Source organism: Pongo abelii, chromosome 6 (assembly GCF_028885655.2).
Source record: "Pongo abelii isolate AG06213 chromosome 6, NHGRI_mPonAbe1-v2.0_pri, whole genome shotgun sequence".
In the NCBI taxonomy this organism is placed as follows: domain Eukaryota; kingdom Metazoa; phylum Chordata; class Mammalia; order Primates; family Hominidae; genus Pongo; species Pongo abelii.
In genome coordinates this window covers 19,888,397-19,913,978 of record NC_071991.2, presented here as the reverse complement: position 1 = coordinate 19,913,978, position 25,582 = coordinate 19,888,397, and the positions used below count along the sequence as shown (strand labels likewise).

At 44.6% G+C, this 25,582-nt stretch overlaps 1 protein-coding gene across 5 annotated transcripts in view; it reads left to right on the top strand.

Annotated features, from left to right (window-relative positions):
* Positions 1-25,582, top strand: part of CALN1 (calneuron 1) — a 625,214-nt gene that overhangs the window by 585,116 nt on the left and 14,516 nt on the right. For all 5 annotated transcript variants that reach the window (XM_054560450.2, XM_024250404.3, XM_024250405.2 and 2 more), the window contains one exon: positions 8,378-8,534. In XM_054560450.2, coding sequence (XP_054416425.1) covers positions 8,378-8,534 — 157 coding nt within the window. The remainder of the gene's footprint in view (positions 1-8,377; positions 8,535-25,582) is intronic.

The window sequence follows — 25,582 nt, the reverse complement described above, 5'->3', positions numbered from 1 at the left end:
ATTAGCCAAACATGGTGGTGCACACCTGTAATACCAGCTACTCGGGAGGCTGAGGCAGGAGAATCGCTTGAACCCAGGAGGTGGAGGTTGCAGTGAGCTGAGACCGTGCCACTGCACTCCAGCCTGGGTGACAGAGTGAGACTCCAGCTCAAATAAATAAATAAAATAAGCTGGTCATGGTGGCAAGTGCCTGTAATCTCAGCATTTTGGGAAGTGGAGGCAGTAGGATCACTTGAGCACAGGAATTCAAGTCCAGCCTGGGCAACAAGTGAGACCCCATCTCTACAAAATGAATAAGAATTAAAAAATAAAAACAAAATACAATTAAGCTTTTCACCATATCATACAAGGCCTTTACTGACTAGTGCCCCACCCGTATCCCTCACCTCATTGCTTCCCACCTCCTGGCTACTCGAAGGCTCAGAAGAACTCAGCATATTGTCAGTCAATGAACATGTCAAGCTTTTGCAACTCTGTGCCTTGGTACAGCTGCCCCTTACCCTACCTGACCTTCTCGTCTTCCCTCCTTATCCTTTTCCCATCCTCCTGTCACTCACCTGGCAAAGTCAGCCTCTTTTTCCTTTAGGTCTTTGATAGTAGGCATGTTCTCCAGAAAGCCCCCTCTGACCCACCCTTCAGCCCCCACCAGGTGGTGCCAAGACATCCTGGCTTCCCTCCCACAGCATGTACCACATTGAATTCAAATGCACACAGCATGTACCACAGCATGTACCACATTGAATTCAAATGACTCATTTGCTTGGTTTCAACAACAGGATTTATGTCTTATTCACTTTTGTATTCCCATCACAGTATCTGGCAGAGTCATTCCCAATAACCATTTGTTGGATTAGTATATAAATCTTTTTGCATTAAAGAATAGCCTCATTTAACAAATATTTGAACTATAAGAATAATTTATGGAGAACAAGTTTTCTTCACAGACTTCAATATGCTACTCATGGTCCTTGACGCCGGTAGTCCAAAAAAAAACAAAGTAAGTTCATAGAAAAAGATTATAACTATAATGTTAATGTAATGTAATTAATAAATATAAATATGGCTGGGCGCGGTGGCTCACACCTGTAATCCCAGCACTTTGGGAGGCCGAGGCAGGCGGATCACAAGGTTAGGAGATCGAGACCCTCCTGGCCAACATGGTGAAACCCCGTCTCTACTAAAAATACAAAAATTAGCTGGGCGTGGTTGTGGGTGCTTGTAATCCCAGCTACTTGGAAGGCTGAGGCAGAAGAATCACTTGAACCCGGGAGGTGGAGGTTGTAGTGAGCCAAGATTGCGCCACTGCACTCCAGCCTGGGTGACCCAGTGAGACTCTGTCTCTAAATAAATAAATAAATAAAAACGTAAATATATTTGTATAACTGACCTTACAGAGATTCTACTATGGTGGAAAATTCCTTAGGTTTCCAAAAATAGCAGATATATGGGCCATATTCTCTTCTCTAACTATGATCCATTAAAAACAGAAAAATGTGATGAAAACCAACTAGAAGAGAGAAACCAATAAAAGGAGAAATGAGATGTAATAATGATTGGGAGGAATTTAAAACTGAAGGACTGGGGTCCATAGTTGCATACTAATAATAATGAAAATTTTCTGTCTGGTTTTCCAAAAAACTACAACATTCCAAAATTGACTAAAGAAAAACTGAAAAGTAAAATGGACCGACAATCACGGAAGAAAGGCTTGTTGGCATGGGGTCCACATTGTTTTACAGTGATTTTTCCAAACTTTTGAAAGGCAGATATTGACAATATAGGAGATATATGGAATGCTACTCAACTTATTTTGTTTAGATGTCCTAATACTAAATATATACCCTAATACTAAAACATGACCCAGATCTCCACAACTATAGATTTTTTTTTTCTTTTTTTTTTTTTTTTGAGACAGAGTCTTGCTCTGTCACCCAGGCTAGAGTGCAGTGGTGCAATCTTGGCTCACTGCAACCTCCGCCTCCCAGGTTCAAGTGATTCTCCTGCCTCAGCCTCCTGAGTAGCTGGGATTACAGGCGCACATCACCACGCCTGGGTAATTTTTGTATTTTTAGTAGAGACGGGGTTTCACCACGTTGGTCAGGCTAGTCTCAAACTCCTGACCTCGTGATCTGCCCACCTCAGCCTCCCAAAGTGCTGGGATTACAGGCATGAGCCACCACGCCTGGCCCAAAACTATAGATTTTAGAGTCTGTATCTTTCCTTCTCTTCTCATTGCTTTTGACCAATCTTCTGGCCTGATTTCTGAATGACAGCAACCTCTCAACAGGTTAGAGGTTTTCCAGGCACCACACTCTTCAAGTGTTAGGAAATGGTTACTCATTTTCTGAATCTTGTTGACCTTGATCTTGCCCCTCTTCATCTCTGATCATGGCAGGGGGTCTTGGTGTTCTCATCTGTAAATCATCCTCTTCATGCAGTCTGCCAGGCTTCTCCCCAAAGCCAAATGAACAATACCTTGCTCCCTTACCCAATATAAAGAGACAGGGTCCCATGAGTTTTCTCTGAGTGTATGTCAAAATTCCTGTCTAGGATTGTTAAACTCTAATGCAGAAAACAAGTTCATTTTACACCTCCCTTTCAGTTGCTCTGAAGTGTATAAGTGGCTTTGAACTTGAATCATTTAGATTTTACAGCAAGATTCAATATCCCAATTTAATTTGTTAGAACAGAGGTGCACAGTTAAAGCAAGGTATGAACTGTTTAACAAGCAAGCAAGGCAGGAGGATGGCTTGAGGCTAGGAGTTTGAGACCAGCTTGGGCACCATAGCAAGACTCTCTCTATAAAGAAAAAAGAAAATTAAAAAAAAAATTAGCCAGGTCTGGTATCACACACCTGTATTTCCAGCTAGAAGATTGCTTGAGCCCATGAGTTTGAGGCTGCAGTAAGCTATGATCGCGCTACCGCACTCCAGCCTGGGTGACAAAGCGAGAAACAAGAAAGTAAAAGAGAGAGGAATTAGGGAAGGAAGGAAGGAAGGAAGGAAGGAAGGAAGGAAGGAGGGAGGGAGGGAGGGGAGGGAGGGAGAGAGGAAGAAAAGAAGGGAGGGCAGGAGGGCAGGAAAGGGGGAGGGGGAGAGAGAGGGAGGGAAAGAAGGAGGAAGGGAATGGAAGGAGGGAAAGAAGGAGGAAGGGAATGGAAGGAAGGAAGAAAGGAAGGATGAAAGGGAGGGAGGGAGAGAGGGAGGGAAAAAAGAGTCTAAAACTTTCCTTCCTCATGGTGCAGAGTAACTGAAGACACTGATTTTTGTGTTCATCCTTGACTAGTTACGCTGCAGAAACCACAGAGTCTTAGCAGTTAGCAGCAAGCATTTATTTCTCACTCAGATCCTGCGTCCTTTGTGGGTTGGCTGAGGATCTGCTCAGGTTGAATTCCTAGGTCATTCCAGAACCTAGAATGAAGCAGCAGCCCCTCTTTGGTGTAAATGTTATGTGAAAGAAGAGCAAGAGAAATGGCAGAAAACACAATGGCTTTGAAGCTTCTCCTTGGACTTTCATTCTTTTCTTCTATCACTTTCTCTCTCAGTTGATTGGCCAAAGCTTGACATCAACAGGCATGGAGATATCATCCTCTTCTACAAGGGGAAACAAATACAGTAGACCCTTAGGCAAAGCAAAGATGAGGGGCACTGACCCACGTGCAGTCAAAAATCCAAGTATAATTTTTGAATCCACAAAAACTTAACTGCTAATAGCCTACTGTTGACTGGAAGCCTTACCAATAATATAAAAAGTTGATTAACTCAAGGCCGGTTGTGGTGACTCACGCCTGTAATCCCAGCACTTTGGGAGGCCGAGGCGGGCAGCTCACGAGGTCAGGAGATAGAGACCATCCTGGCTAACACAGTGAAACTCCGTCTCTACTAAAAATACAAAAAATCAGCTGGGCGTGGTGGCAGGCATCTGTAGTCCCAGCCACTCGGGAGGCTGAGGCAGGACAATGGCGTGAACCTGGGAGGCGGAGATTGCAGTGAGCCAAGATTGCGTCACTGCACTCCAGCGTGGGGGACAGAGCAAGACTCTGTCTCAAAAAAAAAAAAAAAAAAGTTGATTAACTCATATGTTGTATGTTATATGTATTGTACACTGCATTCTTACAATAAAGTAAACTAGGGAGAAGAAAATGCTATTATGAAAATCATAAAGAGGAAGAAGTAAGTTCATTAACTGGAAATAGATCATCATAAAGGTCTTCACCCTCATGGTCTTCACCTTGAGTAGGTGGAGGAGGAGGAGGAAGAGGAGGGGTTGGTCTTGCTGTCTCAGGAGTGGCAGAGGGAGAAGGAAATCCACATATAAGTGGACCCACACAGTTCAAACCCATATTTTTCAAGGCTCAATTATAGCTGGAAATAATAGACCCTGTTACAGTCCACACTCTTGCTCATCAATATTCATTTCCCTCTCTTCAGCTGCAAAATATACTCCTCCCCTCCCCAGGGGAGACTTCCCAACAGTCCCATCCAGTTATAACACCAGACTCAAGCTCTAGAATCTCATGATGCTCATCAAATCTGGATGTGGCTCTTCTTGTTCTGGAAACATAAAAAAAGACAAATTACCCCTCACCCTCGCCTGACACAAACACACACTTGACATATGGTGGTGGACCAAGGTCAGGCCAACCACCAAAAACATTCCCATCTGGAAAGCAAAACATGGGATACCCATAGCAGTCAGAGGCTCAGAGCAATTCTCAAATCCTGTTGGACAAAAACCTTGGGGTGAGGAATTTTCCCTCAGTTAGCTGCTTCTCCTTCCTAGAAGTGACCCTGGATGACATTGTTCTCCAAGATTCCCAGGAAAGCTGTCCTTTTCCACTATTCTTGTACTTATTCTATGAGGGCATTGGGTAATACACCCTTCCTGGGACCCGTGTAGCTCATCCTCATAATTGCTTGGGCCATAGGTTGGGAAGTCCAAAGATCTTTTTTTTTTTTTTTTTTTTGAGATGGAGTCTTGCTCTGTCACCCAGGCTGGAGTGCAGTGACGCAATCTCGGCTCACTGCAAGCTCCGCCTCCCGTGTTCACGCCATTCTCCTGCCTCAGCCTCCTGAGTAGCCGGGACTACAGGCGCCCGCCACCATGCCCGGCTAATTTTTTTGTATTTTTTAGTAGAGACGCGGTTTCACCGTGTTAGCCAGGATGGTCTCAATCTCCTGAGCTTGTGATCCACCCGCCTCAGCCTCCCAAAGTGCTGGGATTACAGGCGTGAGCCACCACGCCGGGCCCTAAAGATCTCTTAAAGTTTGGAACAGTTATAGTGTCTTTTAATCCAAGATTGTTGGCTCTTGGCCGGTATAGCTCTCAAGGATTTAGTTATATTTTTATCTGGCTCCAATCAGTTTATGCTAATAAACATCCACAATTATTTTTGAGACATACCTCTCTCTAAACTTAATAACAGGCTTCCTAGAGAGTCACTTAACACATTCAGAGATTTTTTTAAAGAGGCATTGATTTGTTTTAATAGGGCTGTATTATTCCTTAAAGCATTTCTTTATTTTATCTCTTACTAGTTGGAAGTGAGAAACAATTGCTCCTGGTGCAGTGCCTGTAATCTCAGCACTTTGGGAGGCTGAAGCCAGAGTATTGCTTGAGGCCAGGAGTTCGAGACCAGCCTGGCCAACATGGTGAAACCCTGTCTCCACTAAAAATACAAAAATTAGCCAGGTGTGGTGGCACACGCCTATAATCCCAGCTTCTTGGGAGTCTGAGGCAGGCAACATACCGAGACCCTGTCTCTACTAAAAATACAAAAATTAGCTGGGTGTGGTGGTGTGTGCCTCTAATCCCAGCTTCTTGGGAGGCTGAGACAGGAAGATCACTTGAACTCGGGAGGTGGAGGTTGCAGTGAGCCAAGATTGCGCGACTGTACTCCAGCCTAGGTGACAGAGCAAGACTCCATCTCAAATAATAATAATAAGAAGAAGAATAATAATAAATAAAATAGCTGGACATGGTGGTGCATGTCTGTCATCCTAACTACTCAGGAGGATGAGGCAGGAGGATCACTTGAGCCCAGAAGTTTGAAGTTGCAGTGAGCTATGATCACACCACAGCGAATCAGCCTGGACCACAGAGCAAGACCTTGTCTCTAAAAAAATAGAACTAGAAATAGAAAAGGGGGCTTTGAGAAATGCGGGGATAGGAAGATAACAGATCATTACGAGAAAAGAAAAGAAACAATTGCTTCTTTCAATGCTGCAACACCAGGAATTTCTGAGTTGCTTTTATTTTTGGCTTGCAAATCAACCAGTTCTTTCCTGAGCTCATCTCTTTCTTGTAGTGCTCTGTTGGATGCAACTAATTTCAATTGTGAATCATGGCATTCTGTTTCACAGACTTTTTACCTAAAGCCACAGGACTCGGATTCAATATCTGCCTGTCCTCCAAGGTAACACAAGCAACAATTTTACCAAATGTTTTGCTGTCGTTTAACAGGGATCTGTGTCTTTCCAGCCTCCAGTCACGGTTTTCTCATTTTTCACTGCCTGGCTCTGGAACCAGTACATTGTATTTTAGAATTTTGGTTATGGTAGTCTCTTAGTTTTATGTACCAATTTCTCTATTTTTGACATAGACCAAAAATAGTCTAAGTTACGCTGTGGTAGCAAACAAGCCCCAAATCTCAATGGTTCATAACAACACAGGGTATTCCTGACGTGAGCTGTCCATTGTGATTCAGCTGTAGGTGTTCCCCACTTTATCCTCATTCTGAGACCCAGCCCGAAGGAACAGCCTCTATCTGGGGCATGTAATTCTCATAGCAGAGGGAAAGAACAAATGTTAGAACCACACAATGATTCATAAAGCTGTGAATTAGATGTGGTAGATGTGACTTCCACTCGCATTGGCCAAGAAAGTGACACTACCGGCCAGGCGCAGTGGCTCACGCCTGTAATCCCAGCACTGTGGGAGGCCGAGGCAGGTGGATCACCTGAGGTCAGCAGTTCGAGACCAGCTTGACCAACATGGCGAAACCCCATCTCTACTAAAAATACAAAAATTAGCTGGGCGTGGTGGTGCACGCCTGTAATCCCAGCTACTCAGGAGGCTGAAGAAGGAGAACTGCTTGAACCCGGGAGGTAGAGTTTGCAGTGAGCTGAGATCGCACCACTGCACTCCAGCCTGCGAGATGGGAGCGAGACTCCATCTCGGAAAAAAAAAAAAAAAGAAAGAAAGTGACACTATCAAACCTAATATAAATGGAGTGGAAAAGTACAATCCTCTCTCGGGAAGGGGCAGGATGTAATCAGGAATTCTGCACCTCTCCTTCAGCAGCTTTTCTTCATGAACATGACTTTGGACTTGTGTTTTTATCTTGTTAGAACAAGATTCATGGCCAGGCACAGTGGCTTACACCTGTAATCCCAGCACTTTCAGGAGGCCAAGGCAGGAGGAGTACTTGAGGCCAGGAGTTTGAGACCAGCCTGGGAAACATAGCAAGACCTTGTCCCTACAAAAAATTATAAATGTTAGACGGGCGCAGTGGCTCATGCCTGTAATCCCAGCTACTTGGGAGGCTGAGGCAGGAGGATGGCTTCAGCCCAGGAGTTCAAGACTGCAGGGAGCTATGATCACACCACTGGACTCCAGCCTGGGTGACAGGGCAAGACCCTGTCTCTAAATTTTTTTTTAAACAATACATAATTAGGCTGGGCGCAGTGGCTCAGGCCTGTAATCCTAGCACTTCGGGAGCCCGAGGCGGGCGGATCACTTGAGGTCAGGAGTTTGAAACCAGCATGGCCAACATGGTGAAACCCCGTCTCTACTAAGAATACAAAAAAATTAGCTGGGCGTGGTGGCAGGCGCCTGTAATTCCAGCTACTACAGATGCTGAGGCAGGAGAATCGCTTGAACCTGGGAGGCGGAGGTTGCATTGAGCCGATATCTCACCGCTGCACTCCAGCCTGGGCGAAAGAGCAAGGTTCCATCTCAAAAAAAAAAAAAAGATACATACTTAAACCAATATGGGAATTGCCAGAGAGTTGGTAAATTATAAAATTTTTAGAGACATATGCATTATATAAAGGGTTTCACCATTCTAAAGTACACGAGGTACACAGGGTTGACAGCAGATGGCTGGGTGAATAGGAAACCAGACTGGCGGGTGGCATTTTTTTTCCTCCAAGAATCTAAAGTGAAGGGAATATGTTCCACTCTCTATCATCCCAATAAGTCCCTGCAAGTTCACGAGTATACTTGGAGCTGAACAGGATGGAAAACTGTTCACCTGATATCCTGAAACGCTGAGACAAGTTTCTGCAGAGCAGCTGTGGGTCTTGCCTGTCATGGCCCAAGCAGACTTCCCATCTCCGCATGCTTCTGACCATCTCACTACTCTTTATCTCCACAGTTTGACATGCAAAGGATAACTCTGGAAGAGTTGAAGCACATTCTCTATCATGCCTTCCGAGACCACCTAACGATGAAGGACATTGAGAACATCATTATCAATGAGGAAGAGAGCCTGAACGAGACCTCGGGGAACTGCCAAACAGAGTTTGAAGGAGGTAGGTGCCCCTGCTGCCGTCCCCTCCCCAGTCCGGTACAGGCCAATGCACCACACTCTCTATATGAAAAATGTGTTCACACACAGGCTCCTGGGTTGATGTGGCCTTGTACTGAAGCCAAAAATCCAGGACTGAGGTTAAAGATCTTTTTTGCTAAGATGCAGTGGGTTTCATTTTCTCCATCCTTTTCCTCCAAATTCTGCATTTTTTGCAGAATCTCCACTGACCCTGTCCTTTCTCTCAAGGCTCTCTGAGGTCTGCATGTGATTGGATGTGTGGTTTTGTGCTGTTTGCCTTTTCTTGGTTGTGGCTGCATGGGGCAGTGCAAAGAGCCTATTTTGGCTGTCCGGCAAACTTGGGTCGAGTCCGTTTTGTGATCTTGGGCAAAGGATGGACCTTCTCTGTGTTTCCTCATCTATAAACATCAGGATAATTACACCCATTTCACAGAATTCTTAGGAATGGATGACCTCTATGTTCCCAAATGCACTGGCAAAAAAAAAGAAAAAAAAAAGGGACAGAGTCCTCTGATGAACTTAACCAAGTAGTTACAGAAGAAATAAGGTTCTCTGGAGGCCAAAAAAGAGACCCATGAAAGGTTATTTTTTTTTAATTCATGAAAGTAAATTTAAAGAAAGAAGAGAGCCTACTGAATCTCCTAATCTGTAGAGAATTCCTGAGAAGCCGAAGGTTTTAATCCTTCTTTCCAACTTTGAAAATCAGAGTGGCTTTAATAGCCCTGATGTGTAGAAAAAAATTTTTTAATTACATTAAAACATGGTATAGCAGGCTATCAGCGACTTTTCTGTTCAATGCTGACATTTCTTTTTTTTTTTTATTATACTTTAAGTTTTAGGGTACATGTGCACAATATGCAGGTTTGTTACATATGTCTACATGTGCCATGTTGGTGTGCTGCACCCATTAACTCGTCATTTAGCATTAGCTATATCTCCTAATGCTATCCCTCCCCACTTCCCCCACCCCACAACAGGCCCCGGTGTGTGATGTTCCCCTTCCTGTGTCCATGTGTTCTCATTGTTCAATTCCCGCCTATGAGTGAGAATATGCGGTGTTTGGTTTTTTTGTCCTTGCAATAGTTTGCTAGAATGATGGTTTCCAGTTTCATCCATGTCTCTACAAAGGACATGAACTCATCATTTTTTATGGCTGCATAGTATTCCGTGGTATATATGTGCCACATTTTCTTAATCCAGTCTATCGTTGTTGGACATTTGGGTTGGTTCCAAGTCTTTGCTATTGTGAATAGTGCCGCAATAAACATACGTGTGCATGTGTCTTTATAGCAGCGTGACTTATAGTCCTTTGGGTGTATACCCAGTAATGGGATGGCTGGGTCAAATGCTATTTCTAGTTCTAGATCCCTGAGGAATCGCCACAGGTTTTTTTTTTTTTATTCATGAAAGCAAATTTAAAGAAAAAAGAGAGCCTAATCAGTAGAGAATTCCTGAGAAGCTAAAGGATTTAATCCTTCTTTCCAACTTTGGAAATCAGAGTGGCTTTAATAGCCCTGATGTATAGAAAAAAATTTTTTAATTACGTTAAAACATCATATAGCAGGCTATCATCGACTTTTCTGTTCAATGCTGACATTTCTTAAGGAGGTCAAATTATTTTTCTTTTCTTTTTTTTTTTTTTTTTGAACATTTAAATAAGTCAGTATACATAGTCGGGAAGCTGTCACATAGACACCAGAAGGATATATTTGGTTGCCTGGTCTTGTAGCTGTCTCCCTTAGAGCCAGTGAGTGCTATGGAGGGAGGCTAGTGTGCTTGGAGCTGAGCTGGTCCCAGGCATCAGAACTGTCCACGCAAACCCAGGCTCCCATCAGCCCTGTCTTGGCTGAACTGCTGCATCATGGAGCCAGCATTAAAGGCCACGACAGGAGGAAAAAGGAGATGGCCTATACTCCAAGGTTGCAAACAATGGGAGAGAGGGAATAGTGGAGACTGTTGCAAAGCAGAGAGTGATGATCTCTTCTGAAGTCACTCAAATTTAAACACTGCAAAACTTGCCATGTGCATCAAACAAAACCCAGCTGTGGTCCTGAAGTTGCCTTGGTCTCCTTGCTGTGACAATGGGGTGATAGCATCAATGACTGTATTTGGAGAGGGAGTCACACTGATCTTATAAGAGCAGGATGGGGTGGTCACAGCCAAGGCCATTTCCAGCAGGACATGCGAGGGTAAGGAGGGGTGAAGAGCGAAGGGATTGAGAACTGAAACTTGGGAAAACAGCAGACCTGGCCCTCCCAATCCATCTCGCTCGGGGCTGACAGACGATGTGAGCCCCACACAATAAAAGCATGTGGGGCTCAAGCCATCTACTGCTAGTGAGCACTCTTGAGATGGGTGGAGAAGGGTATTTTTGGGTATCATCTCATTTTCCACAATAGCCTTTGTTGGTGGATCAGTGTTTTGTTCAGGGAAATGTCATAGATCTCAGTAATTTGGGAAAGGTCAGGCTATACTGGGAAATAATCTAAATTCAAAGTAAGGCCTTTTTATTTCTCAAAAACCTTATACATTAATAAAATAAATGCCTGACAAAGGGGCTATCAAACAGAAGCCTTGCTGGGTTTGCTTCAATGATTTGTCAATAGCTTATTTCTAATTAATGTAGTATGATTAATATATAATGAATGATCATTAATAGCAATTATAATATTTATTAATAACCATAATGCAAGTATTCATGATATTTATTAGTAATTATTAATGCTTATTGTTATAAAATAATTATAATGTTTATTAATAATTATTACCATAATGGTTAATAATTTTAAGTCAGTGCAGTGCCTGGACTAATAATTGTTACATTATTAATTGCCATTAATAACTATTAGCCTAGGCACTGCACTAAGTGGCTTAACATTAACCATTGTGGTAATAATTATTACCATAATATTTAATAAATATCATAATTAATAATTATGGTAATAATTATGGTATTATCTAACCATGGTTAGGTACCTAACCATTACCTAACCAATAACTATAGTAATATTTTTATTTTGTTTTGTTCTGTTTTGTTTGTTTTTGAGACAGAGTCTCACTGTGTCACCCAGGCTGGAGTGCAGTGGTGCAATCTCGGCTCACTGCAACCTCTGCTTCCTGGGTTCAAGCAATCTTCTGCCTCAGCCTCCTGAGTAGCTGGGACTACAGGCGCCCGCCCCCATGCCCGGCTAATTTTCGTATTTTTAGTAGAGACGGGGTTTCACTGTGTTAGCCAGGATGGTCTCAATCTCCTGACCTCATGATCCACCCGCCTCGGCCTCCCAAAAAGCTGGGATTACAGGCGTGAGCCATCACGCTCGGCCTAATTTTTGTATTTTTAGTAGAGATGGGGTTTTACCATGTTAGCCAGGCTGGTCTTGAACTCCTGACCTCAAGTGATTGCCCCTCCTCAGCCTCCCAAAGTGCTGGGATTACACGTGTGAGCCTGTTAGTCCAGATACTGCACTAAGTGGTTTAAAATTCATTATCTTATTTCATTTTAAAAAGCTGTTATTTTGTAATTTGCACGTTGCATTCTTGTATGACCTCTGGGACCTTCATTACATAATCCCTTTTGCATATTTTTATCTCAGAGAAACTTTGTAAAAACATTATGTCAGGGTTGTTTGTCCCCCAGACACAAGCTCATTGATTTGTGTTTAGGTTTAAGAATTTTTCAAGTGTAATCAAAGTCATGGGTGAATATATTTAATGCTCACAGGCCTTTCCACATGTAAGAAAGAGCCTCCCTGGTTGCATTTTGGGCAGAGGTGTCTAGGAAAAGAATACTGAGTTTCTGAGTCTACCTGCTCAGCAGCCTAGGACTAGAGGAGTTTGTCTGAGACCCTGTGGCTCACCTTAGACCCTTCACTTCCATATTGCTCCCATATCCACAAACGGGGACCTGTTGGCATTTTGAAGCTTTCCCTTCTTCTATCAAGACCTGATTGCACAGCTGCATTGCTTCCACCTCCTAAATCTCCCTCTCCTCCTCCCAGCCTTGAACCCTTTGGGGCCTCCCCATCTCTCCCAAACTGTCAACTCCTCCCTATCCTCTTTTGCCCTTAGCCTAAGCTGCATGCCTTGTCCAGCCACGTCAACCATGCCTTTGCTGATGTCCTGTTACAGGACCACCAGGTTCTTATGCCCACTGTTCAGTAATAGACCAATACACTGAGACAGCAGGGTTTGCAGCAGAGAAACAGTTTAATGACAGTAGGGTAGCTAAGCAAGGAGACAGGAGAAACCCTCAAATCCATTCCCTGAGGAGTGTTGAGCTAGGGTTTTTAAGGGGATTGTGGAGGGCAAGAGACTGAAAAATTGAGGTTGTTGATTTGATGAAACCATCAGGATGCAGAAACTGCATTCTTTGGTAAGTCAGCTCCCTGTGGGGTCCTTCAGACTAGCTGACATCAGTATTCTCATTGACATGCAGAACCTAAAGAATATCTCAAAGGGAAAACTTAATGTTTTATACTGTTCAAATTGTTATCAATAGGACAATTAAGGGGAACTATAATGGCTCACGCCTGTAATCCCATCCCTTTGGGAGGGCAAGGCAGGTGGATAAACTGAGGTCAGCAGTTCGAGACCAGCCTGACCAATATGATGAAACCCCGTCTCTACTAAAAATACAAAAATTAGTCAGGCATGGTGGCATGTGCGTGGAATCCCAGCTGCTCGGGAGGCTGAGACAGGAGAATTGCTTGAGCCCAGGAGGTGGAGTTTGCAGTGAGCCAAGATCGCGCCATTGCACTCCAGCCTGGGCAACAAGAGTTAAAACTCCATCTCAAAAAAAAAAAAAAAAAAAAAGGAAGGAGGAACTATAATCGTGTGTGTGTGTGTGTGTGTGTGCACGCGTGCGTGTGCGTGCACGCATGTGCGCGCCTGGCTTTCTTTTTCATTAATTTTAATTTTTAAGTTTTGGGGTACATGTGCAGGACGTAAAGGTTTGTTACATTTAAATGTGTGCCATGGTGGTTTGCAGCACCTATCAACCCATTACCTAGGCATTAAGCCAGCATGCATTAGCTATTTTTCCTGATGCTCTCCTCTCCATCCCCCACCCCCCAACATGTGTTCTCATTGTTCAGCTCCCACTTATGAGTGAGAATATGCAGTGTTTGGTTTTCTGTTCCTGTGTTAGTTTGCTGAGGATGATGGCTTCCAGCTCCATCCAAGTCCCTGCAAGGACATAATCTCATTCCTTTTTATGGCTGCATAGTATTCCATTGTGTATAGGTACACATTTTCTTTATCCAGTCTATCAGAAGATGGTGTGGCAATTCCTCAAAGATCTAGGACCAGAAATACCATTTGACCTAGAAATCCCATTACTAGGTATACTCCCAAAGGAATATAAATCATTATATTATAAAGAAGTATAATCTTATAATAGGGTCTATGTGATTCTGGGGCAATAGGCAGCAGACGCCTATGAGGAAGCAAGTTGGAAAACAAGCTGACCTCACGATCAACACTGAGTGTGTGTCAAATTTGGTTTATTTTTGTTTCTCTCCTGCCCTTCTTCCTTGATTCATTTTCTAAGGTGTATAGAGGCAGAACAGTTCAATCTCAGATCTCTGACTCACTGTCTGCTCCCTCCATCCCAAGTCTTGATCAATCTAGAACCTAACTGTGAAGGGCCAAGGTGGTTTCCTTTATTTCTTCCAAGTGATGAAATTCTTTTCTCATTAAACTGAATCCTCCTCGCAATCCCACATGACCAATGAGAGGGAAAGGAATGGGCTGGGCCTCTTCCTTCAGCCCCAGAGCCCCCACTCAGGTCTTCTCTACTCTTGCTAACCCACCCCTCATCCCTAAGAAGTTCTTTCCTGCTGCTCTCATTAGATCAAACAGGCAATCACACCAGTTAGGAAGGTCTTTGCCATCAGAAGGTGGAAGAGCACATCTGCCTCTTCACCAGAAACTAAGAGATGGGCAAAGAAACAGACATTTTGTGGCAGAGATGGAATTTAAAGAATCCCACATCAGAGGGCTGGAAGCTCAGCAGAGTTGGAGGTGGGACTGAGATCTGGAGTGTGGAAAAGATTTCAAAATGCTACTGTGGGCAGCACAAGGGACAAGGACTCTATTAGAAATTAATGGGAGGACTTGAAAATGCCATCAGCATCCTTTTATTTTTTATTTTACTTATATTTTTTTTTATATGGAGTTTCGCTCTTGTTGCCCAGTGCAATGGCACGGTCTTGGCTCACTGCAACCTCTGCCTCCTGGGTTAAAGCAATTCTCCTGCCTCAGCCTTCTGAGTAGCTGGGATTACAGGCATGTGCCACCACGTCCTGCTAATTTTTGTATTTTTAGTAGAGACAGGGTTTTGCCGTGTTGTCCAGGCTGGTCTCAAACTCCTGACATCAAGTGATCCTCCCACCCTGGCCTCCCAAAGTGCTGGAAATACAGGCATGAGCCACTGCACCCAGTCAGTTTATTTATTTATTTATTTTAATAAAATAAAGAGAGTCCTGCTCTGTCACCCAGGCTGGAATGCAGTGGCACAACCACAGCTCACTAAAGCCTGGAATTCCCAGGCTCACACAATCCTCCTGCTTCAGCCTCCTGAGTAGCTGGGACTAGAGGCATGTGCCACCATGCCAGGCTAATTTTTTTACTTTTGTAGAAACAGGGTCTTGCTGCGTCACCCAGCCTGTTCTTGAACTCATGGCTTCAAGTGATCCTCACACCTCAGCCTCCCAAAGGACTGAGATTACAGGTGTGAGCCACTGTGGCGGGCCCATGTTATAGCAATGATTCTATTTTTCATTTGTCTGAATTTTGGGTCTGATAATTTTACTAAGAGGTGTTCAGATGGTCTTCATTAACTGAGCAATATTGACTATTCCTTCTACATGAATGGAAGAATAAAGAACAAAGAAAAAAAATAAGACCCCAAAGATTGTGGCACTTTTGATGGGAAAGGTTTGTTTTTGGTTTGATTTTGTTATCTTTACTTGTTTAATTTTTAGATCAACACAAACAACAGACACGCGCGTGCACACACACACACATACACAAATACACAGCCCCTTCAGTTAGCCAGTCTGCCTTATCCTTGTGGTAGGAGCACCCTGCGGTCATATGAAAGCATCACTCTTTTCATTTTCTCTCAAGGAAGGGACAAGAAGAAATGGGATGAAACTCCAAGCTGGATAGTGGGCAAGCCTGGCTGGGTGCAGTGGTTCCTGCCTGTAATCCCAGCACTTCGGGAGGCCAAGGTGGGAGGATCACCTGAGGTCAGGAGTTTGAGACCAGCCTGGCCAACATGGCAAAACCCTGTCTCTACTAAAAATACAAAAATTAGCTGGGTGTGATGGCGGGAGCCTGTAATCCCAGCTACTCAGGAGGCTGAGGCAGGAGAATCGCTTGAACCCGGGAGGCAGAGGTTGCAGTGAGCCGAGATTGTGCCACTGCACTCCAGCCTGGGCAACAGAGCAAGACTCTGTCAAAAAAAGAAAAAAGAAGGCAAGTCTTCCTGGCTGCTCCAGGAAACCCTGTATCAGGGGCTCACATTGCATATAGAATTCATTTTCCTATAGCACCAAAAGGAATTCCCTACAGAAACCCTTTTGAAGGCAGGGAGGAGGCTAGAAGACCCTAGCTCAGGGGTCTGCAGTTGACCTTTCCTCAATCACACCTGGCTTCCCGATGGAAAATCACTCAAACTGAATCAGGTGCTGACCACATTCCACCCGCAGTGCTGGGTGCTTTGTGCATATGAATTCATTTCACCCCTCTGAATTCAGGAACTCTCTGGCATTACATACTATTAGAACTTTGTATGTCCCCAGTCTCATGAGAATATTTGGTTAAAAGCAGGACTTTCAGGCACTCCCAGTCTCTCAGATATCTCTGAATCCTGTAATTACGATAAAATATGCTTGATATACTTTTTTTTTTTTTTTAAGAAAGGGTCTTGCTCTGTCATCTAGGCTGGAGTGCAGTGGCACGATCTCAGCTCACTGCAACCTCCACCTCCTGGGTTCAAGCAATTCTCCTGCCTCAGCCTCCTGAACAGCTGGAATTATAGGCATGCGCCACCACGCCTGGCTAATTTTTGTATTTTTAATACAGACAAGGTTTTACCATGTTGGCCAGGCTGGTCTCGAACCCCTGACCTCAAGTGATTCCCCATCCTTGGCCTCCCAAAGTGCTGGGATTACAGGCATGAGCCCCCACGTGCCCAGCTTGATATACTTTTGTGTTACTTGTCAGTCTTTGCGTCCTAATTTTTTGGAAAAATTACCATAGCCTGGGAACGAAGCAAGACCTCTTCCTTACAAAAAGAAAAATTTTTTAATTAGCCAGGCATGGTGGTGCATGCCTGTAGTCTCAGCTATTCGGGAGGCTGAGGTGGAGGGATCACTTGAGCCCAGGGGTTTGAGGCTGCGGTGAGCTATGATTGCACCAGTGCACTTCAGCCTGGGCAACAGAGCAAGATGCCAACTCTGAATAAAGAACTTACCAAGCCCATATCCCCATAACAGGTTGGACATTTAAGTATGTGTCTACTGAAAGTACCCATTCACCATTCATGCTGAATAAGGGAGTTTTTAAAGACGTTTTGCCTCAGTTCCACCCATTTTAGGCACCAGACATTCTTGGTTTTAGAGATCATAAGCTTAATGACACTGAGACGAATTTATATCTTATTATTTGGTTCCAGTTGCTGGCATCTATGGAATTCAGTGGTCTTTGTGGTTGAATCATCTATTTGCTGGTCACCAGATTCTTATTAAGTGCTCCCATGACACATTATACTATCTATTAAGGTTGATAGTGCTTGCTTCCAGGATGTTTACTGTTTAATCCATATGGATGCAGTCCAGAAGGAAGAGGGTGGAAGGGAACTGCCACGCATAACTGCCAAGTGCTGGTCATTTATTAGGTTGGTGCACAAGTAATTGCGGTTTTTGCCATTAAAAGGAATGGCAATTTTTTTTTTCTTGGACACAGTCTTTCTCTGTCGCCCAGGCTGGAGTGAAGTGATATGATCTCAACTCCCTGCAACCTCCACCTCCTGGGTTCAAGCAATTCTCATGCCTCAGCCTTCTGAGTAGCTGGGATTACAGGCGTGCACCACCACGCCCAGCTAATTTTTTGTATTTTTAGTAGAGACAGGGTTTCACCATGTTGGCCAGGCTGGTCTCGAACTGCTGACCTCAGGTGACCCACCCACCTCAGCCTCCCAAAGTGCTGGGATTACAGGCGTGAGCCACTGTGCCCAGCAACGGCAAGTGTTTTAACGGCAAAAACTGCAATTACTTTTGCACCAACCTAATATGAACACATTGCATTGACCCCTCTGCATGGCCCTGAGAGACAAGTTCTGTTACCATTTTTGTGTAGATGAGGAAACTGAGGCTCCACAAAGTGAAGTCATTTTTCCCAAATCAAATAGTGGCTAAGAATTTTAACCTGCAACCTGGGCAACATGGCAAAACCCTGTCTCGATAGATAGATAGATAGATAAATAGATAGATAGATAGATAGATAGATAGATAGATAGATAGATAGATAGATACACACATACATACATACATACATACATACATACATACATACATAACCAGGCATGGTGGCAGGCACCTGTAGTCCCAGCTGCTCAGGAGGCTGAGGTGGGAGGATCACTTGAGCCTGGGAGGTTGAGGCTGCAGTAAGCCACAATCATGCCACTTCACTCCAGCCTGGGTGACAGAGCGAAACCCTGTCTCAACATTTTTATAAAAAGAATTTTAACTGGATAAAGAAAATGTGGTACATATACACCATGGAATACTATGCAGCCATAAAAAGGAATGAGATCATGTCTTTTGCAGGGGCATGGATGAAGCTGGAAGCCATCATCCTCAGCAAACTAACACAGGAACAGGAAACCAAACACCACATGTTCTCACTCATAAGTGGGAGGTGAACAATGAGAACACATGGACACAGGGAGGGGAACAACACACACTGGGGCCTGTCAGGGGGCAATGGGAGGGAGAGCGTCAGGATAAATAGCTAATGCATGCGGGGCTGAATACCTACCTAATGGGTTGATAGGTGCAGCAAACCACCATGGCACACGTTTACTTACGTAACAAACCTGCACATTCTGCACATGTATCATGCAACTTAAAATAAAATAATTTTTTTTTTAAATTGCTGAGTCAAAACAAAAGAAAATAATTTTAACCTGGGTCTACCTGTCAATGCCCGGCCCTGGCCTCTTCATTGGTCACCCTGGGTCATTTACCTGGGCTTAGGCATTTCAAAGTCTTCATATGAAACGGTGCTTCATCACCCGTGCTCATTTTCCATTTCATCGCGACGAAAGCATATTATATTTGGAAGTTGAGTAGAAGCGCAGCAAGATCTGTGTGTGCGCCCTCTTAAGACACATCCCCCAAGTGTTGTCCCTAAATGGAATACCAGCTGTCAGATTTTTCTAGACATTCTGACAACCGGCACGGGAGAGGCAAGTAAAGTGAAATCACCAACTGGGGAATAAATAGTTTCTGTGAAAGACAAGACAGAGCTGCTCTGAATCACTCAGCGCTTCCATATGATGGACAAAAGAAACAAGTGCCGAGGATGGTGACACAGGCCAGGCAGCCCCAGGAAGCCCCCTGGGGAAAAGGTGTGGATTCTGTGCCAACTAGCTGTGTGACCCTGGGAATGTTGGTTAACCTCTCTGAGCCTTATTTTCCTCATCCATCCCATGAAAAGGCTGGATGATGATGGTCATATTTAAATACAGACACTTCTGGGCTCAGTGGAAGGTCAGAAGGAATTTTGCAGCCAAATCCAAGGTTCCCAGCTCAGTCCTCCCCACTGAAGTCACAGCATTCCTGTCGGGTCATCAGGTTCACACCTGGATGGCGAGACCTGCCCCATCACCTGGCCATGCACGATGGTTCTCTCATGCCCATCTAAATGAAAAGGGCACAATATGTCATCAACACCATCTGTTCGCAGTTCTCCTGTGCTGTGACTTTCCTGAAATAAAACCTTTCTCCTTGGGTAGACATAGGAGATTAAGGAGCTGAGGTCAGTAGCCAGTGGTGAGACAGAGGACAGTTTTCAAAGAGATTTGGGACTTCAGACAAAAAGGAATTTTTCTTCTGTTTGGGGACCCTTCACAGCAAACCTGTAGGAAGCAATGAGATTCTGAAACAGAAAACAGAGACCCAGCTGGGCGCAGCGGCTCATGCCTGTAGTCCCAGCACTTCGAGAGGTTGAGGCCGGTGGATCACTTGAGGTCAGGAGTTCGAGACCAGCCTGACGAACATGGTGAAACCCCGTCTCTACTAAAAATACAAAAAAAAATTAGCTGGATGTGGTGGCAGGCACCTGTAATTGCAGCTACTCGGGAGGCTGAGGCAGGAGAATTGCTTGAACCCAGGAGGTGGAGGTTGTGGTGAGCTAAGATCGCACCATTGCACTCCAGCCTGGGTAACAGAGTGAGACTCTGTCTCAAAAACTAAATAAATAAATAAAAATAAAAGAGAGAGAGACCCAGAGAGCTGTTTTGTAGAAATACACTAAAACAGAGCTGGTTAAGAGCTCCAGCTCTGCACCCAGGACAAGCCTGGCTTAAAATCCTTCCCCAGCATGCGCTCACTTGAGTGAGGCACTTGGGTAAATATTGAGAGCCTCATTTTCTCCACCTGTGAAAGGGGAATCATGATACAACCTTCCTCATACAGTTGTTATGAGGATTAAACAACGTCATCCATGACAATATTCAGTATAAAACTCAACATATTAGTAAGCACTGGAAGTGAATGAATGAAAGGCAAGGCTAACCAGTCCCTAGCCCCAGATATCTTCTTCTAGTTATTCTTTTTACCTGGAGACATTGCTGAGTATGTGCTGCTGCTGGAGCTCTACGTCTTCATGGGGCAGGAACCAAATGCAGGGGGTGGGAGCCTTGCTGTTGACACATCCATTCCCGGAGTCGAATCACTACCCACATTGGGGGTATCAAGGATATTCATCAAGACTCTCAGCCGGGTGTGGTGGCTCATGCCTGTAATCCTAACACTTTGGGAGGCCAAGGCAGGTGGATCACGAGGTCAGGAGTTCCAGACCAGCCTGGCCAACATGGTGAAACCCCGTCTCTACTAAAAATACAAAAAAAAGCTAGTCGGTCATGGTGGTGTGTGCCTGTAATCCCAGCTACCTGGGGGGCTGAGGCAGGAGAATTGCTTGAACCCCAGAGGCAGAGGTTGCAGTGAGCCGAGATCACACCACTGCACTCAAGCCTGGGTGACAGAGCAAAACGCCATCTGAGAAAAAAAAAAAAAAAAAAAAAAGACTCTTACCAGCCAGGCGTGGTGGCTCACACCTGTAATCCAAACACTTTGGGAGGCAAAGGTGGGAGGATCACTTGAGCCCAGGAGTTCGAGACCAGCCTGGGCAGCATAGTGAGACCCATGTTTACAAAAAGTTTTTTAAAAAATTAGCCAAGCATGGTGCAGTCCCAGCTATTCAGGAGACTGAGACAGGAGGATTGCTTGAGCCCAAGAGATCGAGGCTGCAGTGAGCTATGATCATGCCACTGCTCTCCCTCCGGGAGACAGAGTGAAACCCAGTTTCTAAAAATAAATAAATAAATAAATAAAATATAGTTTGGGTTGCAAATAAAAGAAAGCCAACCAAGATTCTTTTAAACTTAAAAGCACTGGCTCAAATAATGGGGGAAGTCAAGTGCATGAACTTTGGGTGGCCTGGACTCAAAGAGCTCAAGCAACATCTCTCTCTCTGTGTCTTTCTCTCTCTCTCTCTCTCTCTCTCTCTCTCTCTCTCTCTGTGTGTGTCTTTCTCTCTCTCTCTCTCTCTGTGTCTTTCTCTCTCTCTCTCTCTGTCTCTCTCTCTCTCTCTTGCCTGGTCTATGCCTCTCCCTCTCTCTGTCCTTTTTAACTCCCTGTTAGCTCCATTCCTGGGCGGACTCTCTCTTCACAAGGTCTCAAGATTTTCTTGCTCAGTATCTGTCTTCATCCGAAAAGGAGCTCCAATCAAACCTGTTTAACTCAGGTGCCTACTGCAGAACAATCTTTGGGTATGACACCTGGCCAACCTGGTTTGTGATGGTGGAAAAGGTGAAGTCAGGGACTAAGTTCCACTAGATGGAGTGGTGCAGGTCCCAAGCACAAAAGATGAATTTTGTTATTAGAACAAGGGGTAGGGCTTCCAGAGAGACAAAAACAATGCCTGGCTACTGCACCAGAGTCCATTGTAGGGCCCTCAAAGCAAAACACAGCTGTCTGGGGTCTAGGAAACCTGAGATGCGGGGCATGAGATTTTGTAGAGGAGAAGGGACCAGCTCCCAGCCCCACAAGTCAGCATGACTTATCTTCCTCTTAACAAAAGCATCATGAAACATACCAGCCTCACTCTTATTCCACAGAAGCCACATCCTCCAGCTCTTCCTTTGAGTTTTGGGTACCTGGGCATTTCTGATATATTGGTATACAAAATTCTCTTTGAAAAGCTCTTAATTAGTTCCATTTTAGGGCGCATAAATAGCCAATTTCATAGAATCATAAAATATCAGAACTGGAAGGATCACAGAGCAAAATAGCTCCCAGACCTGGTGGCTCTGGTTATCCTAAGAATCACCTGAGTTGAGATTGCTACGGTTTTGTTTTTTAACATCCCTGCACCCCTAGCTCCCTGCCAGAAATAATACGACTTCTTTTGGTCTGTCGCGGAGCAAGGAATCAGAATTTTCGCGGCTCTGATTTGCCTCATATGGAAGCCGGTGTCTCTGAAAACGTGCAGCCCAGCTCCCAAATGTGGAGATTGAAGGCAGAGGGATTATGAACCTGTTGTCTCCAGGGCCATGGGCTGATGAGTGGCAGAATCTCTGCAGATGCCCGTCTCCAGGAGAGAAGCCAAGAACCACTGCCTGTCATTTGCCGAGTGGAGCAGTGTGAATGGCTGTTAAAATAAGAGAGGGAAAGAAACAGTCAAACAGTCTGTCGCTAGAGCTTGCACACCCAGGTCTCACTGAGGCAGCCACCAGTCTGTCGTGCCTGGAGCCTGTGAACAAGCTTGCAGGAAAACAGGAAACTCTGCCTCTGTGTCCTCCCGCGGCAGCCTCCTCAACTCATGTTTCATTCCCAAATACTTTCTGAGCTTCCACTGTGCCCAGGACTGTGCTGAAAAAGAGCCCAAGGTTTAGTGGGAAGATAGAAAAGAATTACCAGCAGCATGACATATTCAGTAAGACCCCAAAAGGTCAGTTCCTAACTCTGCCTCTGTGTCCTCCCGCGGCAGCCTCCTCAACTCACGTTTCATTCCCAAATACTTTCTGAGCTTCCACTGTGCCCAGGACTGTGCTGAAAAAGAGCCCAAGGTTTAGTGGGAAGATAGAAAAGAATTACCAGCAGCATGACATATTCAGTAAGACCCCAAAAGGTCAGTTCCTTGAAAAAATGAAACATAGGCTGGATGCGGTGGCTCACACCTGTAATCTCAGAGCACTTTGGGAGGCCGAGGGAGGTGGATCATGAGGTCAGGAGTTTGAGATCAGCCTGGCCAACGTAGTGGAACCCATCTCTACTAAAAATACAAAAAATTAGCCGGGCGTGGTGGCAGAAACTTGTAATCTTAGCTACTCGGGAGGCTGAGGCAGGAGAATCACTCGAATTTGGGAGGCGGAGGTTGCAGTGAGCCAAGAACATGCCACTGCACACCAGCCCGGGCGACAGTGTGAGACTCCGTCTCAAAAAAAAAAAGAAAAAGAAAGAAAGAAAGAAGCATAGAGTTACTATATAACCCAGTAATTCAACTTCTAGGTTTGCACCCAAGAGAATTTAAGACATATGTTGACATGTAAACATGTGCATGGATGTTCATAGCAGCATGACTTATAGTACCCAAAAGGTGGAAGGAACCCAAATGTTTATAGCTTACGAATGGATAAACAAAGTGTGATATATTCATACAATAAAATATTATCCGGTCATAAAAAGGAATGAAATGGCCAGGCGCAGTGGCTCACGCCTGTAATCCCAGCACTTTGGGAGGCCAAGGCGGGTGGATCACGAGGTCAGGAGATCGAGACCACCCTGGCTTACATGGTGAAATCTCATCTCTACTAAAAAAAAAAAATGCAAAAAATTAGCCGGGCGTGGTGGCGGGCGCCTGTAGTCCCAGCTGCTCGGGAGGCTGCGGCAGGAGAATGGCGTGAACCCGGGAGGCGGAGCTTGCAGTGAGCCTAGATGGCGCTGCTGCACTCCAGCCTGGGCGACAGAGCGAGACTCTGTCTCAAAAAAAAAAAAAAAAAAAGGAATGAAGTACTGGTAAATGCTACATACAGCTGGAGGAACCTTGAAAAATTATGCTAAAAGAAGTCAGACATGAAAGGTCACCTACTGTATGATCGTATTTATTTGAAAGATTCAGAGTAGGCAAATCCTTAGAGACAGACAGTAGATTAGTGTTTGCCCGAGGCTGTAGAGTGAGCGGAATGAGCAGTGACTGTTAATGTGCCTGGGATTTCTTTTTAGGGTGATAAAATGCTCTGGAATTAGGTAGTGGTGATGGTTGCACAGTCTTGCGAATGTGTTAAACGCTGCTAAATTGGACATAATTTTAAAACAAGGGCCAATTTTATGGTATGTGAACTATATCTTAATTAAAAATAAATAAATATTGAAAGCTAGATCATTACAACAAATAAATACAAGGAGCAGGCCCTTTTATAGAGCAGGGTGTTTAGAAGAAACCTCAGAGGAAAGAAAAATTTGGGCAGGGCCCCAGAGAAAAAGAGGGAAGATGGCCTGGCGTGGTGGCTCATGCCTGTAATCCCAGCACTTTGGGAGGCTGAGGTGGATGGATCACAAGGTCGAGAGATCGAGACCATCTTGGCCAACATGGTGAAACCCCATCTCTACTAAAAATACAAAAATTAGCTGAGCGTGGTGGTGTGTGCCTGTAATCCCCTCTCCGCTACTCGGGAGGCTGAGGCAGGAGAATCGCTAGGGAGTTGGAGGTTGCAGTGAGCCAATATCATGCCACTGCACTCCAGCCTGGCAACAGAGTGAGACTCCATCTCAAAAAAGAAAAAAAGAAAAGAAAAAGAGGCAAGATCAGAAGGCACCACTGATCTACACTGAAGAAAATGAGGAGACCTGCTTGGCAGGAACAGAGGTGGCCAAGGCTGGAACAGAGCCAGAAAGTGGGGAAAAGTTGAGCTATGGTCTTATGTGCTGAGCTTAGGGGCTGGAACAGGCTTCTCCCATCAGCAGGGGCCTTTGCAGGAAGCCTGCAGGGAAAGGTGAGTCTAGCTGCAGTTCTGAATGACTTGATGAAGGAAGAGATGAAAACAGAGATTTGGGAGCATCTGAGGTAGTCTCAGCCTCGTGCTGTAGGCTGCAGGGAATAGGATGAAAAACCAGCAGGGGTTTCCTCCTGTCCTCAGGGGATGCAAGAATGAAATTTTGTATTTTTCTGGCAATTTACGGTTGGATGTAGCTTTCACTTTGATTAGCTCATTGATCTTTGAAATAATTCTTGAGCAGAGCAATTATTAGCTCCTTTTACAGAGAGAGAAACTGACGCTCACAGAAGTTCCTTCACTTGTCCAGGGCTCCTAAGTGGCAATTAAGGGAAGAAGTCAGATCTTGGACTCACAGTTTTTCCCAGACTGACCTATAGTCTTCTGTTATAGACTTCTAAATAATAGACAGCAAGAGTAAATAAATATGCAAAAATATAGTACAATGCAAATGTATGATAACCTTCAATAATTACCAAGAAATGCATAAATTAGGGCCAGGTCACAGTTCTGTCCACCACACCCGGCGTTTGAAGTGCATTTTCTTTGGACCTGTGTATTGCTGCGCAGGAGACCAAGAAGAATTTGTACACACGTTTTGAACCTGGGCATTACAGTAAGCCCTCAGCTCAAATCCCACGTCTGCCATTTCCCAAATGACCTTTAACTTCACTTATTGGAATTCAGGCTCCTCACGCAATAAATGAAGACAACACACCCATCACACATACTGCCACTATGCAACC